This window comes from Phocoena sinus, chromosome 14 (assembly GCF_008692025.1).
Source record: "Phocoena sinus isolate mPhoSin1 chromosome 14, mPhoSin1.pri, whole genome shotgun sequence".
In the NCBI taxonomy this organism is placed as follows: Eukaryota; Metazoa; Chordata; class Mammalia; order Artiodactyla; family Phocoenidae; genus Phocoena; species Phocoena sinus.
Window position 1 is genome coordinate 19,375,180 of NC_045776.1, and position 23,019 is coordinate 19,398,198.

General features: G+C 39.0%; 1 protein-coding gene across 3 annotated transcripts in view; it reads left to right on the top strand.

Annotated features, from left to right (window-relative positions):
• The window catches only part of CCDC68 (coiled-coil domain containing 68), a 50,135-nt gene extending 31,700 nt beyond the window's left edge, over positions 1-18,435 (top strand). For all 3 annotated transcript variants that reach the window (XM_032653880.1, XM_032653882.1, XM_032653881.1), the window contains 4 exons: positions 4,827-4,932; positions 6,259-6,342; positions 15,179-15,255; positions 17,679-18,435. In XM_032653880.1, the coding sequence (XP_032509771.1) occupies positions 4,827-4,932; positions 6,259-6,342; positions 15,179-15,255; positions 17,679-17,736 (325 nt within the window). In that variant the 3' untranslated portion in view covers positions 17,737-18,435. The remainder of the gene's footprint in view (positions 1-4,826; positions 4,933-6,258; positions 6,343-15,178; positions 15,256-17,678) is intronic.
• Positions 18,436-23,019: the final 4,584 nt, after the last annotated feature.

Consider the following 23,019-nt stretch of genomic DNA (forward strand, 5'->3'; position numbering starts at 1 on the left):
TTATCTCTGGTAGTTTTGAGGGCTGTCTTAAGCACCCCCATCCCCCGCCCATTTAGTGCTACCACTGAAAACAACAATGGGGAAGATTTTGACTGGCAATAGTAATACGTATTCCTGAGTTCTGGTTGAAATGTGAACAGAGCTATACCTACGTCTTGTTTATTCTTTCACCTTGGTCTGGCCTGGGAAAGGTGAGGACCTGGCGCCTCCTATTCTTATGGTTGTGATTCAGTTTCCCTCTCTTCCACTGGGGACTCACATTTAGTAATGGCCACCGTAAAGGTCCAAAGAAACATCAAATCCTAAATAGCAGGAAACCTGAGTCCCTGTAGACTCTAGTATGATTTTTTCATAGCTTCAGAGAAGCTCCAGGATGCCACCAATCTCACTATCTTCTCTCTCAAGTGGGAATTCCATATGGGGTTATTCATATGTCCAATGCTATAAGCAGTGTGCCCAGAAGTAGCAGCATCTGGTACATGCAACATAGTTTCAGCTGCCACTTTTATTGCATTCATTTTGTCTCTCAGTATCTAGCTCTTTTTATTTCTTCTGGAATTTTCATTCCTATAAACAGCATAATGCATTAATCCCTGATAATAAGTACAATTTATAAAGACTTAAAAGGGTTATGTTCTGGGGCTCTGCAAATATGGCCATCCTCATGTTCTCATACCCTTTGCAATTATGTATTTATGTACCCTGAGTTCTAAGAAAATGTAAGATCATTTACAAAAACCACATAAAGTAACATAATCCTTTAACTGGAAATAGATTAGATGAGAAGGCCAAGGAGATACAAGAACAGGTAATATAACGAGGTTGGCCCACAAAATGGAAACACGTGCTCACAGTGGACCACTGACTCAAGTTTAAATTTTCTAGCAGCCAACCCAACGAGAAAATTATGATTAGTTTTGTGATTCACAATGTCCAAATGACTAAACCCAACCAGTTCTTTAGGAAACGTCCAGTTCTTTTTAATGTATCTATAAGGCCAGAGAGAAAAATTTCCAGGATATATTCATAAAAAGTACCATGAACGATGTCTTCAACAAAATCATTATAGTAAACACAGAAGCTGTACCTCAGAAAATACTTTTAAAAAGGTTACCATGCCTCCAAAGAACAATTCAATCAAAGCCATTTGAACAGCGAGCAGCAGAGGGCAGTGTGGCAGGACTCAATAATGCTACTTCGGGTGGTGGACGTTAACCCCAAAATAGATTTTAAAGTATCCTGACAATTGGATGGAGAGACAGTGCTCCATGATCTTGATTTCCTTTGACCAAGTCTTTCGCAGACATTGGCCAGCAGAGAGATTGAGGATGTGCTTCTTGCCTAGTACTTCTTCTACCGTTATCCTGTGTTACTAAAGACAAACCATTTGTTTTCACATTTCTGCAAGTTAAAGGTAAGATTGACTTCCTCTCTTGAACACTAGGGAATCTAACATGAAGAAGACCAGAAATGGTACTCTGTTCACTCTCCATCCGTAGTGATTTGAGAGAGCATCTTCAGTTTCCTTTCTCAAAAGGGTGGAGCCAGGGTTTTCCTCTCTTTTTGTTTGGGCTTTTTCTATGCTCCCATTGCCATTTCTAGGCTGTGGACTTTCTCAGCTCCAAGCCTAGCATCTATAAAGCAAAAAGAAAACCCAGGGAAGTCACCATTGTGTTGTTCCCTGGATCCCAAGGTCCCGAGCTAGTGTTCCTTCTTCTTTCCACCTCTCAGAGTCTTCTTGTGTTTGTTGATGTATAATGTTCAGGTTTTGGGTTGACTTAACAGGAAGAATAGGGGAAAACACATCTTCTACGTCTTTCTGGAAGCAGCAGTTTTCAATTCTATTTTAATTTCAACATTGACTTTGTATTTATATTGAGGCATTGGGAAGCAGAGCATAAATCCTAGATACAGACGTTTGGCCTCCTTTCCTAGGCCTGGCCTTCATTATGTTTCTTCTTACTGTTTTGCTTTAGTACATTAAGACTGAGTGCTTCAACTGAAAGATAAATAACAGAGATTAAAGGGAGCTCAAATGCAGCTTATTTAGCTATATTCTCACATTCAAAGACCTTAAATGGATGACTAGGTTTTCTGTTTATTGAACAAACCTAAGAGATTTTTTTTTTTGCAACTTCCTTAAATCACTGTTCCAGTGTATAATGCACATAAGTCTGAAACCCCTACGCTTTCCAGAGTGCTTCCAGAAATACTTTTCTTCCATCTTAAGACCTGTTTCAGATTTTTATTTATTTACGGTGAGCTTGATGGTAATATTCTTATGAAATACATGGGGAAATTTCCTGAGTTTTCTATTTTGGAGAACGTATCTACCCACTCCCATCCTTCTAAAGACTTTTTTTTCCTTTCAGTCCCCGAATTCTGGGTCATCATAAGACACGATGAGACCATTTTGAATACTCACCTTTAATAATATACAGTATTTTCATATTTTATGAATTTTCAAAGCCGACCTGGCTCCGCAAAGCATCCCGAGTTCTTTCTCATTACTCCCCAGGAAAGTCCTGAGTCTGGCTCCTCTTTCCTCCTTTTCTTTTCTCTTTTGTTCCCTTCTCTCTGGAGCAATTTTGAATCTTAGCACCAGCTGTGGGCCAGATTTCCATTTGCCTCCGTGCCACTTTGATCCTTATGTCCACGACTCATCTGTTTTTGTGAAGTGCCTTTTTGAGTCACTTTCTAATTTTTATGCTGAGTTCCTGTTCCATTGATTTGTAGATGTTCCTTATATATTCTGGATACTATGCCTTTATTAGTCATTTATGTTACCGAGATTTTGAGGCTATCCTACTCACTCTGATTTGATGACTAGAAGTTTAAAATTTTTGTCTAGTCAAACTTATCTTTTACTTTGCAGGTAATACTGTTCTAAGTTCTATTTGAACAATCTTTCTCTATTCCAAATTCATGAAGATGCTCTTCTGTATTATCTTTTGCAAGTTTTTTGGGTCTCCAGTTTTATCTACATGGAATTTATTTTTTTGATGAAGTGAGGTTAGGATTAATTTTCTTTTTCATTTTTTCCTATGAGTATCCAGTTGTCACAATATCATTTGTTGAAAAGACCATCCTTTTATAATATTCTGTAACATCATCTTTGATATAAATTGTCTATTGGTCTATCTCTGTTATATATATGTATATGTAAAATGAAAGTAGCATGGATATAGCATAATTTGTTTTATCAGTCTCCTATTGATGAGCATTTAGATTGTTCCCATTTTTTAATGCTATGAACAATAATGAACTACATTTCACGTATATTTTGTGACATACGTTGTGTAATTGTACAGTATTTTATAATATAAATTATTTCATTCCATAGGATAAATAAATAGTAATGGCTATCATTATACATCATTTGTACTTGTGCAAACATTTCTATAGTTTTATAGAGATTAATCTTTTCTACAGTAAAACAAACTCTTTTTAAAGCTCTCTCATACAAAACTGAACAAGGGAAAAAATCAAGACTGTCTTAAATATTGCAAATTGCCTGAAAGTTACTCGGCTTTGAGTGACTTTACTGTATATTAAACATTATTGAGACAACTGTAGTGGATTAGTGCTGTGCTACTCAAAGCACTCAAAGCCTGGCTCATGGACCAGCAAAATCACTGGAACACCTGGGAGCATGTTGGAAATGCAGACTCTCAAGCCCTTCCCCAGCCTATTGGATTAGAATGTGCATCTTAACAAGATCCCTGACAATTTAACAAGATACTCCAATGCATATTAAGTTTGAGAAGCAATGTTTCAGTACATGATGTAAAACAAAATGGAGAACAAGTTCCGCCGTAGTGTCCCATGAATTTCTATGACCTTTGTAATATTTGCAGAGACGTGAAAATCAGAATTGAGATTGAATTGGATGTTGGCTACTAATTGTGAAACCTTAATAAGCTAAAATAATATATTACTTTATAAAAGGCTCATTTTCAGAAAGCACATTCACTTTATCTCTTTAAGTGTACAGTATAGTCTTTTAATGCTGTAAAGGTAAGGATTGTTATACCTGTTATACTGAGGCTTAGAAAGGTTATGTGACTCCAAAATTACAATGCTCCCAAGTTTAGTGGTCTTGTCTCAAGGCATTTTGCCTCAAACTCTAATCATATTGGCAAGAAGAGAAATAGTCAAAAGCCATGTAGTCAATACTTAAATGGAGCTTTGGGAAAGGATGAATAATCTAAATTCAAACTTCACTCATCTTTCTTCACCATGGTTAATGTGGAATCAAAATATTAGCTGGAACTTAATTTTTCTTTCCTTGCCTTATTTACATGTAGTAGAATTAACAAAAATAGGAAGCCAAAAAAAAAAAAAGACAAAACAGGCAATTCACAACCTATACTAACCCCTGTATCCTTGGAAGTTGGTTTCTGATATATGTGTTAAGTCTCCATTCCTGGCCCCACGTTCTAACCCTACTATCCCATATGTGTGTGCTCTGATGGATGCTAGGTCTGTGGATGCTCTGTGAGACAGATTAGATATATATAAGTGCTTCACCTGGTTTGATGCAACTTGACTCAACTACCTGCTGGAGGGAGGGAGTCACAGGTGGCCAGAGAGGAGCTTTTGACATGAATTGATCCTCTCATTCAAGTTCATGTCTGAGCTAATCAGAGCATGCTTCATGACTGTTTATCTTCAGTGTGTCTTGTTTGGCATAAGGGACCCTGGGCATCTTACCCACATGTTACCCAGTAGTAGAGTCAGTGAGGAGATCCTGGTAGCACAGCTGTAAAAAGAGCTGTATAATGCTTTAGCAAATCTTTCTCTCTTTTTTTCCTTTGCATTTCCAGTTGCCAGGATCTTCAAAAGGAGATTTCCCTCCTCCAGGAGCAGATCTCTCATCTGCAGTTTGTGATTCACTCCCAGCATCAGAGCCTGCGCAATGTCATCCAGGAGGTCAGATTAATCAAGTGTGTTTCTGTGGTAGCTAGTATGTTTACAGTGAGAAGACCAAACACGAGTGGCTTGCCTGGACTCTACGAGCACTGAGATTCTTCTCCCCGTTGACATTTCCTTTTTATCCCCATGTGACAAGGCTCTGTTTTCAGTGTCCTCTTTTGTCTCTATGCCGACACCTGTGATGTTCTCAACGAAGATATGTGGGAAATTGTGTTTGCTCTTTAGATGTTTTGGTGGTTTTTTTTTTTTAAGTGTTCTGAGCCAGATAATGCATGCTGTTCTTTAGCAGATTTTGTAGATTAGGAGATTCAGCCCTTTCTTGGAGAAGAAATGATCTGTTTTCATAACCTCATAAGTGGTTAATTTACGTAGAGGATGTGTTAGCACAGGGCTGTAACCCGGCCCTTCTTCGCTGGGAACATCTTGGCAGGTGAAAGAGAAGAGGTCATCGTGATGGCAGCCAGATGGATGGTGAATTGTGTAGTCATAGGGTTTACATCAAGATTTGTATTGATCTGCTTTGGGAACCTGCTTTAGACTTAAAACCAGAACTTCATCCATTCGTTGTTTTTTTTTTAAACTACCTAATATTTGTTTCTAAAAGGAGTCCTTCTAAATAACTCAAATACCTTCTTGACATAAATGTAACATTCATGCTTGCTGCGGTAGGACCTCACCAAACAGCCAGAGAATTGAGTCACAGCGCTTGAGAGTCAGGGAGGACAGAGGCGGCATCCCATGTCCTCATTTTACAGATGAGAAAACTGAGGCCCACGGTAGTTAAATGATAGAGCTAGCCTTGGAATCCACGTGTTTCTTCTCTTCTGGCACCGTCCTGGATATCACTCCACATCCCCCAGTTCCACGTTGCCTCTTAACAGATGCTTTTCTTCCGAAGCAAAGTGGGCTCACCTTAATGTGCTGCTGGTTGACCAGATCTCTGCCGCAGGGAGCTTCCCCGTGCCAGACCACAGCCTTGCATCATGTCCCCTGGCCTCCGCCTGTGCAGGATGAAAATGTTAGGTGGCTGAGACACAGAACAAGGACCGGTGTTGCTTCCACAGGATGCACTCCTGCTGAGTTTGGTTTAAACAGGTTTTCTAAAGTTCAAAGTGTTTAATTGCACTGTCTGTGTGTTCTCGTCCCCAGGTGCCAATTTGTCCTGTTATTTTCTGTAGCCTGCTGCGTCCGCTAATGCTTGGGATTTAATCTTGTTGATTTGATAAACATTGCTTGACCGCAGAAACCTGTACAATTTCTGACTTAAGGAACTATTCTCCGTTGCCTGACAAGAGTTTTGCATTTGTGTTTCTTAAATCTTAGATGGAAGGCTTAAAAAATAATTTAAAAGGACAAGATAAAAGAATTGAAGATCTGAAAGAAAAAGTTAACATACTTGAAGCCCAGGTAAGGAGGGAACCTGTTCTATATTTCAGTATGAGGTGAGTATGTGTGTGTTCAGTATATCTGTGAGCCTGCGTACGAATGTGTCCTGTGTGTTTGTGAGTGCTTGTGTGTGATGGTGTGCCAGTGTGACACTGTGTCCAAGTATGTCTGTATGTGAAGGTGTGTGTCTGTGTGATTGTGTGTGACTGTGTCTGTGTGTGAGGACATGCATGTGTCTCTATGTGGGTGTGAATGCCTTTTTGTGAGTGTGTGTGCATCTTCTATGTATAAGAATTATAGCTTCGTGGGGGAGGTACTCTTAATCATTATTAAAATATTAAGTATTAAACATAATTTTATATTATTAAATTATTAATATTAAATATTACTAAAGAATTGTTGAAAGTTTATTCAAATGTTCCAGAATACTTTCTCTACTGGGGAGACCAGTGATACTATCTCTCGATGTGGACTTGAGTTAGAAGCTTGGTCAAGGCCTCTCTTGCATGAACTCAGCTCTAGCCAGATAGCCGGGTCTGCTGTCTCCTGTCTTTGTTTCTTTCCCCTGTCCTGAGACGTACTATTCCTCCTCTTTCTCCATCCGTATCCATCAGGGCATCCAAGCTTTGCCTCAGGGCTCACCTACTTCAAGAAGCCAATTGAAATTTTCTTATGTTTCAGTGTTTTAAAACTTATCATAAACCTTTATACTACACTGTGATAAGATGTGCTTTACTTCTGCCCACTCACCCCCACCTTGACTGGGGAAGCCCTTTTCAGGCATTGAGCTGCAGTCCTAGGCTGGTGGTACCCCTACCTCACCGGAAGTACAGAGAAGCCCCGTGGTCATTGGAGCACCTGACGACCCCCAGGTGTCTCCAGCCCAGCTCTGCTTTGTGCTCAGTGTCACCCCTTCTGTCTCTGTTGAATAGCTCATCACGGACCGCCTAGGCCTGGTCACCTTTTCTACTTCATCCCTCAGCATTGGGACTTCTCTGTGTGTCACGTTGTCCTGTCCAGAGATGCTCTGTCTTCCATGGAAACCTGCTTGTCTTTAGGAGCTGTTCTCTTCCCCAGGACAGGCCAGAGAGGAGCTCCATGATTGGACTCCCAGCACACGCCTCACCATTCTTTCCACCACCACATTCTTTCTGCTTTCCTCAAACAGAAGAAAAAAGTCATAGTAATATAAAGAGGTTGTAAATATTTTGCAACTTAAGTTTTGGAACCATCCCCCTGTTTTGCCGTTTCTACCTTCCTGGGACCACTGTTTTCTTTATTTTAGAGGGTAAGCTCATCGCATCTTGGGTTTTCCTTAGATTCTCACCTAAGTAAGATGTAATTTGGTTAGTTTACATCAGGTGATGTGATTTATGTCGCATTAGAGCCCCCTCCTCCTAAGAAATGTCTTTAAAGGCATTTCCTCCCAACTTTTCTTATGTAGTAGCCTTTTGACAAAATATTTTTTCTTATAAATGTTTTTCTTATAATATTTTAATAACTATTTTTTATTTTTTTACGTAACTAACATATGGTCATTTGTCCCATACAAATTAGGAAATATGGATGAGCAAATATAACAAGAAAACCACTCAAACATACCATCCAAGGGCAATTATTCAGCACAGTTGTGTATATCTCTATTTCTGTGGGAATTTTGTGCCTGTTACATACTTGTGTGTATATATTAGAGATACAGACTATATATGGCATCATTTTATTGTGTTTTTAAACTTTTATTTGTTTCAACAATTTTTTCATATCACTAGTTACATAAGTCTATAAATACTTTTTTTTTTTTTTTTTTTGCGGTACGTGGGCCTCTCACTGTTGTGGCCTCTCCCGTTGCGGAGCACAGGCTCCGGACGCGCAGGCTCAGCAGCCATGGCTCATGGGCCCAGCCGCTCTGCGGCATGTGGGATCTTCCCGGACCAGGGCACGAACCCGTGTCCCCTGCATCAGCAGGCGGATTCTCAACCACTGCGCCACCAGGGAAGCCCCTATAAATACTTATTGAGTGGCTACTATGGTGCAGGCACTACGTTTGGATAAACAATGTTGAACAAAATAGACATGAGCCCTGCTGTCTGGAATTTACTAACTGATGAGGGAGATAGATACAAATAAATTAATATGTAACTAATAATATCTTGGAAAAGTTCTGCAGGAAAAGGACAAAATACTCTGGGCAATAATACCTGGATGGAGGAATGTATATGGACCATTTAGATTGGTGGGTGGGAACAATCTCTCTAAGAAAATGAATTTCAATATGACCTTTGTGGAAAACTGGGTGGTAGGGCATGTCAGGTAACCAGACAGGAGGCCATTGTGGGTGCTTCTAATCTAAAAGCTGTAAATAGCGTAGGATGACATTGGAAAGGTAGGAAGGTGCTAGATCATAAAAAGCCTTTAGGCCATGCTAAGGGCTCTTTTTCTCTATAGAACAGTATAACAAGAAAGTCTTTGCTTACCAGGCAAATTAAATTTACATTATCTTTTTAAAGAGCCACCAAGGTTTCCACTGTATTGCTATGAAATAACTTAGTTAACTTAATCCCTGCTGTTGGATTGTTTTCCAGTACAGCTTTTGTAAACAGCAATGAATTCAACAGACTTTTACAAACGTTACCGATTATTTGTATAATTACTTCCTCCCTCAAGATACATTTTTAGAAGTTGAATTGGTAACTCGAAGACTATCCATTTTTAAGATTGTTGATCTGTGTTCTTTGAATTTCCATGTCTGCTGGATCAGACATCTCCCTCAGCTGCCACAGCCTCACCTGCAGCTGCCTCTGCTCTTGCAGTTAACTCTTTACTCACTTTCAGTCTTTCAGTTCTGACATTTCTGATCTGCTAATAGCCCTCTTTTTTCCTCTTTTTACTAAGGGATTTCAATATTTAAAAATCCTTTGGTATCGTTCTAATGAAATCTAAGAAAGTAGAGATGAAAAACACATGTGCTTAGGGCGTCCCTGGTGGCACAGTGGTTGAGAGTCGGCCTGCCGATGCAGGGGACACGGGTTCGTGCCCCGGTCCGGGAAGATCCCACATGCCACGGAGCGGCTGGGCCCGTGAGCCATGGCCGCTGAGCCTGCGCTCCGCAACGGGAGAGGCCACAACAGTGAGAGGCCCGCGTACCGCAAAAAAAAAAAAAAAAAAAAAAAACAAAACAAAAAAACACATGTGCTCAGATTCCTATTTTGAGCCGGAATTCTCATTTAGATCCAAGTTTATCTGTAATTCAAGGCAGTCCGGTGTAAGGTAGGGATCTAATTTTTTAGTTGTCTCACTTTATTGAGCAGTCTGGCCTTCCTTCATGATTTTGAAATGCTGATATATCCTAGACTAAATTTTTATGCTGGAAATCTGTTCCAATGGTGTATCTGCCTGTTTGGCTCCAATGCCCTACTGCTTTAATTATCATACATCTGTAATACATTTTAATTGGAGAGATTGTTGTCTTTCTCTGATCTTTCATTATGGTCCTAGGCTCTGGTCATGTCTAATTAAGTGTTAGCCCTCATCACAGAGTCAGGGCATCAATGGTGCTACTGCTTCTAATTCAATCTTATATTTTTAGTTGTGTCTCTATTTATATCATCCCCAAAGCTAATTTTATTGTCCTAAGTAAACTGGCAACTTAACCTATACACTACATTATCCAATTGGCCTTTTGGTATAATAGTTAGACCAGAATAATGTATTGCTTCCATTGCACTGCTTCTATATCCCCAAATTTAGCAAATAATTGCAGACTAGCCACTCATTGTGATAGGAGAAAGCGATAGATTGTGTTCCCCTCATGGAAACTTCTTGGTTGGATGCAGTCTGCCCACATTGATGGGACAGCATGTCTCAGTACTGCCTAAGATTCTTTGTATGAAGTTGATTCAAACTACTATTTTCTAACATTCTCTTTTATTTAAAAAAGTCTTCAGATAATAGCAGTATTGATGAATGTCTTTTATGACCTCAAAATTTATTGTCTTCAGTAGATAAGTCATCTCCTTCACTGTAGGGAATGTTACAACGCCCTTTTCAGCTTTAAAAAGCCCGGCCAAGCCACATTAGTTTATTTATTCAGAAAATAGTTTTGTGTGTTTATGATGTACCAGGAAATGTTCTAAGTGGTAGGTACATGGTAGGAACAGGACACACTGTCCTGACTTCATCTAGCTTTATTTTAATTGAAGATACATACAGTAAATACATAAACAAGTAAGTACACAACTTAATTAGGGATGGGTAACTGCTCCGAGAAGAGTAAAACAATGTGACAGTTATAAAGTGATGGGAGTAGGAAGAGCATCTCTGAGCCTGTGATCTTGGACCAGGTACCTGAATTTAGTAAGTGCTTGAGCTGGAGTGAACCTGTTTCTAGTCTAGCCCTAGTCAATGCTTCGTTATGAAGATCTTAAACTGGGAGGGCATGCAGGGGTGTACTACCTTGCACACAAACTTAGGACTATCCTATTTTGAAATAACAGTGTGAGCCGATTCAGTTTGTGAAAAATTGGTCACCAGAGCTGAACAACCCTTTTAAAGACATCAACTTTCTAAACCATACAGACAACATAGTTTTCTCATCCATGATAAACAACTCATCTCTTTTAAGGCATGCTACATACTTCACTTTGTTTAATCTTCAAAGCTACTCTGGGAGAAAGCTATTATTTATTCCCTCAGGGATTAAACTGAGATTCAGAGAAGTTAAGACACTTGTTCAAAATCACTCGGCTGCATTTGAGTCTAAATGAACAGATATAATGTTAAATTTGCAGAATCATTTGTATGTATTTTAGCCATTGTCACAGTTACTACATTAAATGTTTTTCTGTTTTCCAGTTTTTTGACTCATGGAAACTAATACTTTTTTCTGTGTATTCTTTTCTATCCTACCAAGGACTTCCCACTCTCCCCCCCCCCCACAAGGGGATAAAATTCACTCATCTAACTCTGTCCTTTTTTTTTCTTTTCAATCTTTCAGGATTTTAAACCTCTTTTAAGTATCACCAGAAAATTTCTGCTTAACTCTGCCAAAATTATTTACTTTTCTTTCTACTTTGGCATATCTTTCATCATCTTAATTTACAGCTCTGAAATTCATCTCACATTTCACACATTTCTAACTTCTTCACTAATGACATGCTCATATGAAAATGCATCTTCAGAAATTACTCCATTTTCTAGACTTTGAAGAGTATCCTACTTTATGTAATCACCATCATCCCTAAAATTTAATTTACTTCCAAGAGCATGTTGCTAGAAGTTTAAGTATGCAAAAATTAGGTTCTTTTGGAAAACTGTGTCCGTGAACTATCCTTGGATAGAGTCATAATAATGGTGGACTTACTCTGGTCATTGATTTGTAATTTTGTAAACTAATGATGAAAACTCATGCATTTGGTTGTTCTAGTTAAAGAAAAGCATATGAAAGCCCATGAATCAAAAATAAAGACCTAGGGCTTCCCTGGTGGCGCAGTGGTTGAGAGTCCGCCTGCCGATGCAGGGGACACGGGTTCGTGCCCCGGTCCGGGAAGATCCCACATGCCGCGGAGCGGCTGGGCCCGTGAGCCACGGCCGCTGAGCCTGCGCGTCTGCAGCCTGTGCTCCGCAACGGGAGAGGCCACAACAGTGAGAAGTCCGCATATTGCAAAAAAAATAATAAAATAAGAAAAATAAAGACCTAAATCCAGTAGATGAAATAAATCATCACAGAAGTTGAAATATATGAAAATAAAGACAGTCTAAGCTGATAACTCTTATGCTTCTGCAATGTTTGGAAGGCAACAACTTCAGAAAGTAGGAGTTTATTTTGGAAAAACTCCAAATAGCTTCTACATACTTGTCCAGCCACAAAAGTATTTTTATTCCAGTGCTTGTTGTCATCATGATATTGTGTTTCAAGTTGTGCTTCATAACTTGTAAAGTACTGTACAGAGAGGAGTTTTTCTTAGCCACGTACTTGGCCCTGATATACGCCTGCACTTGTTTGGAGTGTATATTCGATATATCTCCATTATACAAGGAACATCTATATCATCAATTTGTCAAATCTGAAGTACATTTCCTGAGTGAGACTTAAGTGCTTAACTCTTGAAATATCACAGTGAAATGATTCATGTGTGAAGATTTTTGCTCCATCTTTTAGATATTATTCCGTGTAGATGCCGAGGGGTAAGAAGGTACAAAATTCACATCTTGTCTCTGCTTTCCTTAGTTCAGTAGTTCTTCATCTTAACTGTACATTAGTATCACCTGTGGAGTTTTGAAAACTCCTGAACCTAGATTACAACCAAATTAAATGGAAACTTTGGGGGTAGGACCCAGGCATCACTAGATTGTAAACCTCCCAGGTAATTCCAATATACAACCGACATTTAAAACTACTCTGGTCCAGTGGCTCTCCGATGTGAGCAGACATCAGAATCATCTGATGAACATCTTAAAACACATCACCCGGCCACCCCGGGTTTCTGGTCCAATGGCTTGGTTGGGAATTTGTAGTTCTAATAAGTTCCCAGGGGATGTTCCGAATGTTGATTCCAGGGCTACACTTTAAGAACTGTGTCTTCATCTTTCTTCTCTCCCTTTTTTCCACCTAACCCATTTCACCTTGTCTTCAAGGTCCAGGTTAAACGTCCTTGTGTAGGAAAATTATTCTAGTCACACTGATTTCTGTTTATACCTTTGAATTACTGGCTGCCTTATGGCATCTCTTGAATCACATTTAATTTATTTATTTTTAATTTTTGAATGGTCACATGTTTATCACCTCCACCATACGGTGCATCCTGTGTACTAAAAGGGAAGATACTATCCTTTCTTGTGCTGTGTCACATTCCCTCTGCTCCTGGTATGGTGCTGCAGACATGGCAGGGACCGAGTAACTGGGTGTATTGTGGGGGGCTGGATGTTTGAGGTAGATTCGTTGTTGATTAATTCCCTGACAGTTTGCTGTCTTCTCTTTCCTATATATCATACCTGGAATCCTTTCAGAAATCACTGAGTCTCTTTATCTCCTGGGTTCCACCAATTGCTTATTTGTAATATAAGGAGGCTGGGCGAATTCCTCTGGTCACAGAAAAATAACATCTTGCAGGGAAAAGAGCATGAGCTTTGGAGTCAGACAGGCCTGCATAAAGCCTGCACATTTGCAGAGCCATGCTGCATATACTACCTGTGGGTCATTGCAAGCAAGGTTCCTCATCAATTTGAGTTTTGCCAGCTTTATTTCTTTCACATACATAACAATGAAAGTTACTCCTCAGAGATGAGTTTGTATCGAAGAAAAGAATGTCTGGAAAACACCAGGCAAAAGTCTTGACATTTGCTAGGTACTCAGAATTATTAACTCTTCTGCTTCCATCAAAATTCTGGTGTCTATTTCCCAAAACCATGCATTCTGGTGCTGGCTTACTCCAAACCAGCAGATGGAGTCTTACAAAATAACTTTTATTCAGTCCTTCATTTCCTACACGGGAAGGGAGCTGGTGTGTTGCTGTTCTTTGAAAGCCATGGCGCCTCTCCTGCCTTCCTCCCACGGTTACCTTTCAGGCCCAGAACTTTCTGTACAGATGTATCCTTGAAGGACTTCTGGCCTGCCCATGCAGCCAACTGGCAAGTCAACCTTGGGCATGAGTCTTCACTGGAAAGTCTCACTTTCCAGATCTGTAAAAAGAAATCGTTTGGCTTGGCTGCATTGTAGAGAAAGTATTGTCTCTGGACCGGGAGGCCCTGACTTTGTGGGGGTTTTTTCTTTCACTTTTTCTTTTTATTAATTTTTATTGGAGTATAGTTGCTTTACAATGTTGTGTTAGTTTCTACTGTACAGCAAAGTGAATCAGCTATACTTATACATATATCCCCTCTTTTTTGGAGTTCCTTCCCATTTATCGGAGGACCTGACTTTGAATCTTCAGTTCTGCTCTGAACAAGATGTTGGGCACTTAAACTCTTTGGACCTCAGTTTTTATATATAATATATAATAATGGGCCTTGGACTAGAAAGTCATAACCAACGGCCTTTCAGTCTTAAAATCTGTGCCAGACACCGAGCTGAGTAGTTTACGTACTTTTATTTCATTTCAGAACCTGTGAAGAAGGGACTATGATATCTGTTAATACAGATGAGGAAATCAGGCACAGAGAGGATAAGTAAACTAAATGAGGTCACACAGCTAGCAAGTGGTTGTGCTAGGGTTTGTACCTGAAAACTTAAACGCTTTCCCTTCCTGTTATTAGCCATTGCATTATCTCCCAGAATTCCAAGGTGCTTCCAGATTTAAAATATTATGGTCGTATGATATCTGTTTCTTCCACCTTATACGTGGTAGTCAGGACCACTACTACTAGCGATGAAGAAACTGAGGCTTCGATGAGAAAATTGAGGCTAAGGATGCCGTGAACCAAAAGAACAGATGGTGCCTATTTTCATGGAGTTTCTAATCAAGAGATTGCACAAGAAAGACAAATGTGTAATAAATATTGTGCGTGTCTTTCAAAAGGTTCTTTAATAGAGTTCTTTCATGAAGTTCTTTGCATCTGTCCATATAAAAGAAACTGTAAATTGAAACAGAGAGTTCAGCTGTTGAATTTCAGAGGCTAAGTCAGAATACTAAGTTTGAATCCCTTGGTAAATTATGCATTTTTCAAGGAGTGTTTGTATTTTCAGAAGTAATATTTGGGGACTCGCAACTGGCTATGTTCTGTGTTCTAATACAGTGACTGGAACAACAGACTTACTGCTAAAGAGGGATGTAGATGGTGGGTCGTTCAGAAACACTAAGCACATGGCTAGTAAATGTGCTAACACACGTGATCTCTGCACAATTTTTGTTTTCTATTTCAGAACAAAGAACTAAAAACCAAGGTGGCACTTTGGTCTGAAATTCCTAGGCCGAAGGTATCCAAGGCCGTCTCTACAAGGTAAGGCCTCTCTTCCGCCCCCACCGTCTGCCTTCACGACTCCTGTTGAACACGGTTGACATTTATACCACTTGAGAAATTATTCATTCAGTTAATACTTATATAATCACCTGTTTACGGTCTGTCTCCCAGTTCTTTGAGAGTGGGGACTCTATTAATCTTGTTAACCACTGAATCCTTGAAGCCTGATATACGAATACTTACTTTATGAGTAAATGAATGAACAAATTTAGATATCGTTTTTCCTCTTCTTTGGCATAAAACAAGCCCAGTCTTGGCTTCAACACTTAATCCAAACAGTACAGATCATCTCCTCCACCATCCTTGTTCCTCCATTGCTCATATTTTCTGTGTCACCGATGGGCATTTTAATCATAAATCATGTGTATTTATTTAGGTTTCCATGTCTGTCTCTCAAGTCGATTGTAAGTGTCAAGAGGGCAGGAATAGTTCCTTGTTTTTCCCTTTATTTCCTGCATTGTTAAAGGCAAGTGTCTTCAACAACTACCTAATAACGAATGAATGAAGCAATGATAATGGCCCCTAAAGCAACGGAAATAATAGTTGAAACCATCAAATCACTTTCTAATGTTGACAGAATCAGAAGTGACAGGTTTGTTAAAAAAAAAAAGACTTCTGGGCTCAAGTCTCATTTTCATAAAATTCCATGAAATTATCACTTAAAAGAAAACATAGTCTGTAATTACATGAATCATTTAGAAAGTGACTAAAAACTTCCTGTTCTAGCAACTTTTGAATTTCCAGTCTAGTCTCTCTAGGGCCGAAACCCATTTTCTGAAACTCTCTTCTGCACAGTGCCTGACGTGGAGAATCAGGTCCCCTATGATTAGCCCCAGTCTAGGGATTCAAGTAGATCTTTCTCCCTCTTCAAGACACCCTGCAACCATGCTTCACTTTGCTAATGATGTATGTAATTAGAGACTAGAGACTAAGCATTGTGCATCAAGTTTTCTAAAATCTTTGGGCCCTCAGAGGCTAAGTCATTAACGTTTTGGCCAATAGCCCTGCAACGTCTAATAAAGAAAAATTAAGCCCGAGAAGTATTGAAAGAGGAAGTGAAATGCCCACATTTCAGAAGCAGTAAGAGAAGCAGACATTTCAGAGCAGGAAGAGATGAAGAGTTTAGAATAGAAAGGGAAGCATGACTTTCCAAGGAAAGGGAGGATGGTCGATTTTAGCTCCTTTACCAGATACATCCTCTTGGGGTAGTGAGGTATCATGGCCAACCTCAGCTGTTTTGACCCTGGAGGGAATGGAGCCAGAGTGGAGCAGAGGAAGGAGCAACACATGGTCTCCATATTGTACTGACTCCAGTATTGCGTGATGAGACTCAGGCTGGTACAGAGGGGATGAGTTTGAGAGAATGACGTCTATGGCCAGTCCTTTAGCTGCAGTTCATTAATAAAGGTAGTTTTAAAGACTTTTTTTCTCCCTATGACTTAGGAAAGGTCAAATGGGAAATTTTCCTAATTGAAATAGGGAAACTGGAATGAATATGCCCTTTGTTTTATAATTTTGGTAGAAATTCCAATAGTAATGATATATCTATAATGGTAGGTCTCATGTTTGCCAAATGAAATCTGACCAATTGGCCGTTTGAGAATGTAAGTGGTAGTATGGTTTAGTAAGTCTAGATTCATCAACGTAGAATGGAATTATAACTCTCGGGAGGAATTAGAATGTAAAAGTAGCCGTTAATGCAAAAAAAACAAGCATCACATATATTTAAAAATTAATCTTGGCAAATCTCTTAAATCACTCATAAAATAGAATTCTCTCAGTCAGTGCAAGAAAAAAAAAAAAAGTTTTTTTTCCCCCAAGCATTAGAACGTATAGATGTTTCTTAAGTTGAACACCAAAGAAATGGTTTGCTGGGTATTAAGGATCAGGTTGTTAGAAAACAGCAAAACAGCAACAATAAAACACACATATATACATATATGTGTGCACACACATATTGATGTGTGCGTGTGTATATTTGTGTGTGTGTGTGTGTGTATACATATTTTTTAAACTAGACTCACACAGTGAGGAGAGAAGTTTAGGCTATGAGAAACCCACAGAACTAAAACGTCCTGACAGAACAGTCGATTTGTGTGTCCCATCTCCAAGTCACTCTGGTGCACGTCTTCACTGAGTAGAAGGGCAGACACACCCTCACTCTTCCTCACTCCTGTCCTCTTACAACCAGATGCATTTACCTAAGGTTAATGCATCCATAACGTGCTTCTACTGTGCCTCATGGGGAATTAGAATCAATTAACCATCATCAATTCGGTTAAAGCAATTCGTTCAGACTTGGTAGTACAGCAGTAGTGGAGATGGTAATGAAGGTGGTACAGCAGTTATGTCAGTAAAGCTTTATGTGCTCGATTTTGATAATTGTGTGGTCTTTTCTACAGTGAATTGAAGACTGAAAGCATGACCCCATATTTGATGTTGGTTAGGCTACGGAAATGAGCCGCCTGGCTGAAGATCTGAATGAGAAAGACCACTACCTGCGTCTTACTTACTCCTTGAAACACAGTCTAAATTTACATATAAAAACTGCTCAATGACAGTATTTAATGGAATGTATTGTATTATATTTAATGTATACATCAATAACTTTGCAGGAAGATGACATTTCAGAAAATCAAACCAATATGTATTCAAAGAAAGGACCTCTTTCTTCAAAACTTACTAATGGATGAAGAAACCAAATGCTTTCCCACGATGGAAGATGAATTTTGCTTTAAAGTTAAAAAAAAAAACCAACTAAATTTTTTTTTTTTTGGCAGATTTTTGCTGAAGAGACTGGTTAAGGTTGTCAACTTTGACCTTTCAATAGTGGTTTTTATGTACAGTCATCCCTAGGTATCCACAGGAGACTGGTTCCAAGAGCCCCCTCGGGTACTAAAGCCCATTCGGATGCTCAGTCCCATACATAAAATGGCAGAGTGCAGCTGGCCCTCTGTATCCATGGTTTCCACATCCATGGATTCAATCAGTCGTCGGTGTGGAACCTGCAGGTACAGAGGGCTGACTGTACATAAATATAAGGAAGAATATACAGGCATGCTTCCTTTTACTGTGCTTCACAGACTCGGTGTTTTTTTTTTTTTTACAAATTGAAGGTTTGTGGCAACCTTGCATCGTCAGATGATGGTTAGCAATTTTTGGCAATAAAGTGTTTTTAAATTAAGGTATGTATATATATATTTTTAGATATAATGCTAGTGCACACTTAACAGGCTACAATATAGTGTAAACATGACTTTTAGATTCACTGGGAAACCAGAAATTTCATGTGACTCGCTTTATTGTGATATTCTCTTTAGATTGGTGCTCTGGTACTGAACCTGCGATATCTGTGTGTGTGTTTGTGTGTGAATAAATGATATATTTTAAAGTTGACTTTTGGATAATAAGAAATATCTTACCATGATATAAATTCATCTCCTAACCCATGGTTTGTGGGAGAGTTATTCTCTACTGAATTAAAGGCAGAAAAAGGAGTAGATTCTTTTTAGCTAATTCCCCAAACCAAACAACCCTCCAAATTCAAGAATTCTGCCGCTTCACAACACCTTAGGAGGCTGCTGTTCTTCAGCTGAGATTGAACTTTGGTTGCTAGAGGCAACCCGCACATCAGCACAAAGAAATACACCTTGTGATTCTGCCTTTGTGACTGGTTTTCTTTTCGATCTTTGTTAGTATTATCTAAGTAAAATGTTTAGAGGAAAGAATAGAACACAGTGCTGTTAGCTCATACCTCCATAAATAGGTATTCATTATGGGTTCAAAGGAACAGTGGCTGCTGTCTGCAGCCAGGAGGAATCTGAATTCATGAACTTGGAATTATATGTCTAGTGATTTTATGAAAGTGACTTACATTTTGATACATGCATTCGTTACAGGTGGAATTTGAAATTGCTATAAGTAAAAGAAAACTCTAACTTGTAGAAAGACAAACATACTGACACTCAGGAAAGCAGAACACACTTCAGCTAAAGGCATAATGGGAGACCTTTGTCATCCTAAAAGGTGAATTACCTGTAGGTTTTTTCATCATTCTCTTTGGTGTATAACTCTAAACATTTTCTCAGGAAAGATGCTTCATGCCTTTCAAGGTAGAATGTGAAACATCTGTATGATCTATGAAATATTTAAAGGTATTTACAAATGAGATGAAGTAATATCTTTCTAAATTCAGCAAAGTACTGTAATCCTTGCAATGTTGCGTAACTATGTATGTGAGTTTCATACTTCTTATTTTTATTGCTTTGTAGTTTTTAAGGTGTAGTTATCTAATAACATTTAGGACACTGTCACCCTATGCCAGGAACAATTCTAAGTACTTCACCTGTATTAATTTCTTTAATCCTCCCAGCAACTCTCAGAAATAGGTCACATTATTATCCCCGTTCTTCAGAGGAGGATACTGTCATTGATTAAGTAATTTTCCTAACTGCTAACTATGGAGCGAACATTTGAACCTTTGACTTGACTATTGATACTCCTACCTGGTGGTCTGAGATACCTCCCAGCTATAGAAATGTCTCTCTCTTTGCTACTTTAACAAACACAGCTTTTTTGTTGGCTTTCTGCACCACGCTGTGGATGACAGTCAGAAACAACACTTACTAATCAGGTAAATACTTTGCTGAGATGAGTTGGCCTTTCGCTGTTGGTCTACCCTCGTGAGTACTTAGTACAGAAAAGCTTCCTGCTAAAAATCTGCTAATTTTATCTTTATCATTCATGCCTTTATGCCACATTGAAGATTTTTGGTAATGCATTTCCTGGCATATGTGTAGGGGTGTTGGGATCATGAATTCTGCTTTAAGCGTCTGCAGTGTGGTAGGAGATTTCACCTTTCACTTAGAGATCACTTAGGTTCCTCTTATACCCCAACCATCACGCTGGGTTGTAATAAATGTGAGCTTTTGGAATGGACCCATCTAACTGACCTAACAGCCTGGATGATTTCCATTAGAATAATGTATTTTCAAATCAAAAATGGAAGGACACTGTTGAATTTTATGTGGGTTTCACATATTCATTTTTGAACACAGATGTACAGTTCAATGTAATACAGGTAGGACCTGCTCATGTGGTCTCCAGCTTCACTTTGGGATGGTGTTTGGATCTTTTGAGAAAAAGAATAAGCAGCTTCAGAAGCCTAAAAAGATCTGAACTCTTCAAATACAAAAGTATTGTTTTACTAACATCAGTAGATCATTTATATGTCACGTATGGATTATTTCCTATCTCCTCATCGTTTCGGCTTCATCATTTGAACTCTTTCTTTAAATAAACATTTCTGAGTGATAAAAGATCATTACAATGGAGAATGAAATTTATTAGTCTAAAACTAGTGCCACCCAGAAAATACAAAAACAAAAACCTCAATTGTAGTCAAAGTATTTGTACTTATAATTATACTAATCAAAGTATTGGATAAGAGGATCTGAGGTGGGCTATGAAGTAACTACATGGAGGTGGGAAATGAAAAGAAACTCAGTTTCACTTTGATTACATACATTGTTACAAATTATCATTAAGAAATGTTTAAACAATTGGTATAATATATACCATTTTAATAATTGCTTATGATATGCCTTAAAATAAAGAAAACTGATGCCATATTTTGTGGGGTTTGTTTTTCTTTTTACATTAAAATTATTATGCATAAATGAATTAAGTAGCTGTTATTTGACTGTTAATGACAATATAACCCATAATAAATAGTTTTTGTCAGTGAGCAGATATTTAGATAGCTCCTTGAATTTTTCTCCTAATTTTCTGTGAATCCAGATTAACAGCAAAAGTAATCTATTATGTTTTTATTCTAAATTTGAAAAAAATGGTAGCATTATAAAATTAAGAACACACACTTTATCGAATTCTTTCATACTGCTTCACTTTGAAAATTCTTAGCTGACCTGAAATCTTCTGATCTGAAAATAATTATAGAATCTTTATCAATGTCAGAGTAGGGATCCAATCTATCAATAACTAAAAATTCTTTAAACAAATATCATAAACATTATGATTCCTTTCCTACATCTCTTCCTTCCTTCCTTCATATTGAAATATAACTCAACAATAAAAACAAACCACAAATATTACAACAATGGATAAATATCAAATTATTACACTTGAAAACATCCAGTAGAAAAACAGAGGATATACCACATTATTTTATGGGGACAGAGAGCAAATCAGTGTTTGGGGACAAGAGTAGAGGGAGAGAGTGTGAAGGAGTACAGGGAAACATTGGGAAGTTAACAGCATGTTCAGTGTGTTGATAATGGTCATATTTTCATGGGTATGTTTTATGACAAAAAAATCAATAAATTGTACAAGTTAAACATTTACTTCAATAAAGTAGTAAAAAAAATTTTAAGTTAACACTATGTTATTCTACAATCCACCCAGTTCGTTTCTCACACTAGATTCATTCATTTCTTCTTTCACCAAATATTTATTGGGGCTCTCTATTTGCCAGGCGTTGTTCTAGATGCCAAGGCGACAGCAGTGGGGAGAGGGAAGAGGTGCATCTGGCAGGGAAGAAAGAAAAGGGGAAAATCTCTACCTTCATGGAAATATCTTCCAATGATGAGGAACAGATAAACTCAGGGAAGTGCTATGGACTCTGAAGAAAAGTGGAGCAGAACATAGGGAAAGGGAGGTACCGGGGAGGAAAGGCTGTGGCGGCAATGTTTATCTGACCGATAATTGAAACTAAACTGTGTATAGATTGGTCAGTTAAATAGGATACTGATTTTAAATAAGACCTCTCTCTTTGAAGGTAATATTTAAGCAGAGATAGGAAGAATGCTAGGGAAGTGATTGGAAGGAGATGCTTTTTGGTGGAAGAGGGGTCCAGGCAGAGGCAAGCACAAGTGCATGAGTCCCTAGGGGCAGGCAGGCCAGGTGTATTCCGGAATAGCCAGGAGGACATCAGCTGGATGGGCATGTAAAGAATAAGCCCCAGGGGGGCTTCCCTGGTGGCGCAGTGGTTGGGAGTCCGCCTGCCGATGCAGGGTATGTGGGTTCGTGCCCCGGTCCAGGAAGATCCCACATACCGCGAAGCGGCTGGGCCCGTGAGCCATGGCCGCTGAGCCTGCGCGTCCGGAGCCTGTGCTCCGCTACGGGAGAGGCCACAACAGTGAGAGACCCGCGTATACAAAAAAAAAAAAAGAATAAGCCCCAGGACTGTCTAAATTATTTTCTACGCAGCGTATTCCTTCACATTTCCATTGTATAAGCCATCCCTTTTATTTGTTTAGTAAGTTATCCTTCAAGTTCTTTTTTGACTTCCTAGTGGTGGTAAGCTAATGATTTTCAGGAATCTGTATCTCAGTCCCCTCCTTTGCCCATGTTTCCCTGACATACAGAGCAAGCTCATGTTCTGTGGAAGGGGCAGTGAAGAGAAAACTGCCCTTAAAAGGTTCATTTGAGAAGTCTTGTTTTGACCTACCCTGTTGGCCTAGAGGACTCACGCAGAACTGCTCTTGGAAGTCAAGGGAGGAGCAGAGCTCCCGTGAGGCTGGGTAATATGGCTTCATAATCCAATGTGTTGACACGATGCCAAGTTGCTCGGGAATGAACTCGTGATGTAAGTTTCTCTAGGGAATCAATCAAAGAGATTGAAATCTGCTGCTTTTCCTTTAAAACCTTTTGGTTAAAGGTTTAAAAAAGAGAGTTTTTTAAGAGAGTCTTTCTCTCAGAGACCTACAGAAATGGTCCAAAGTG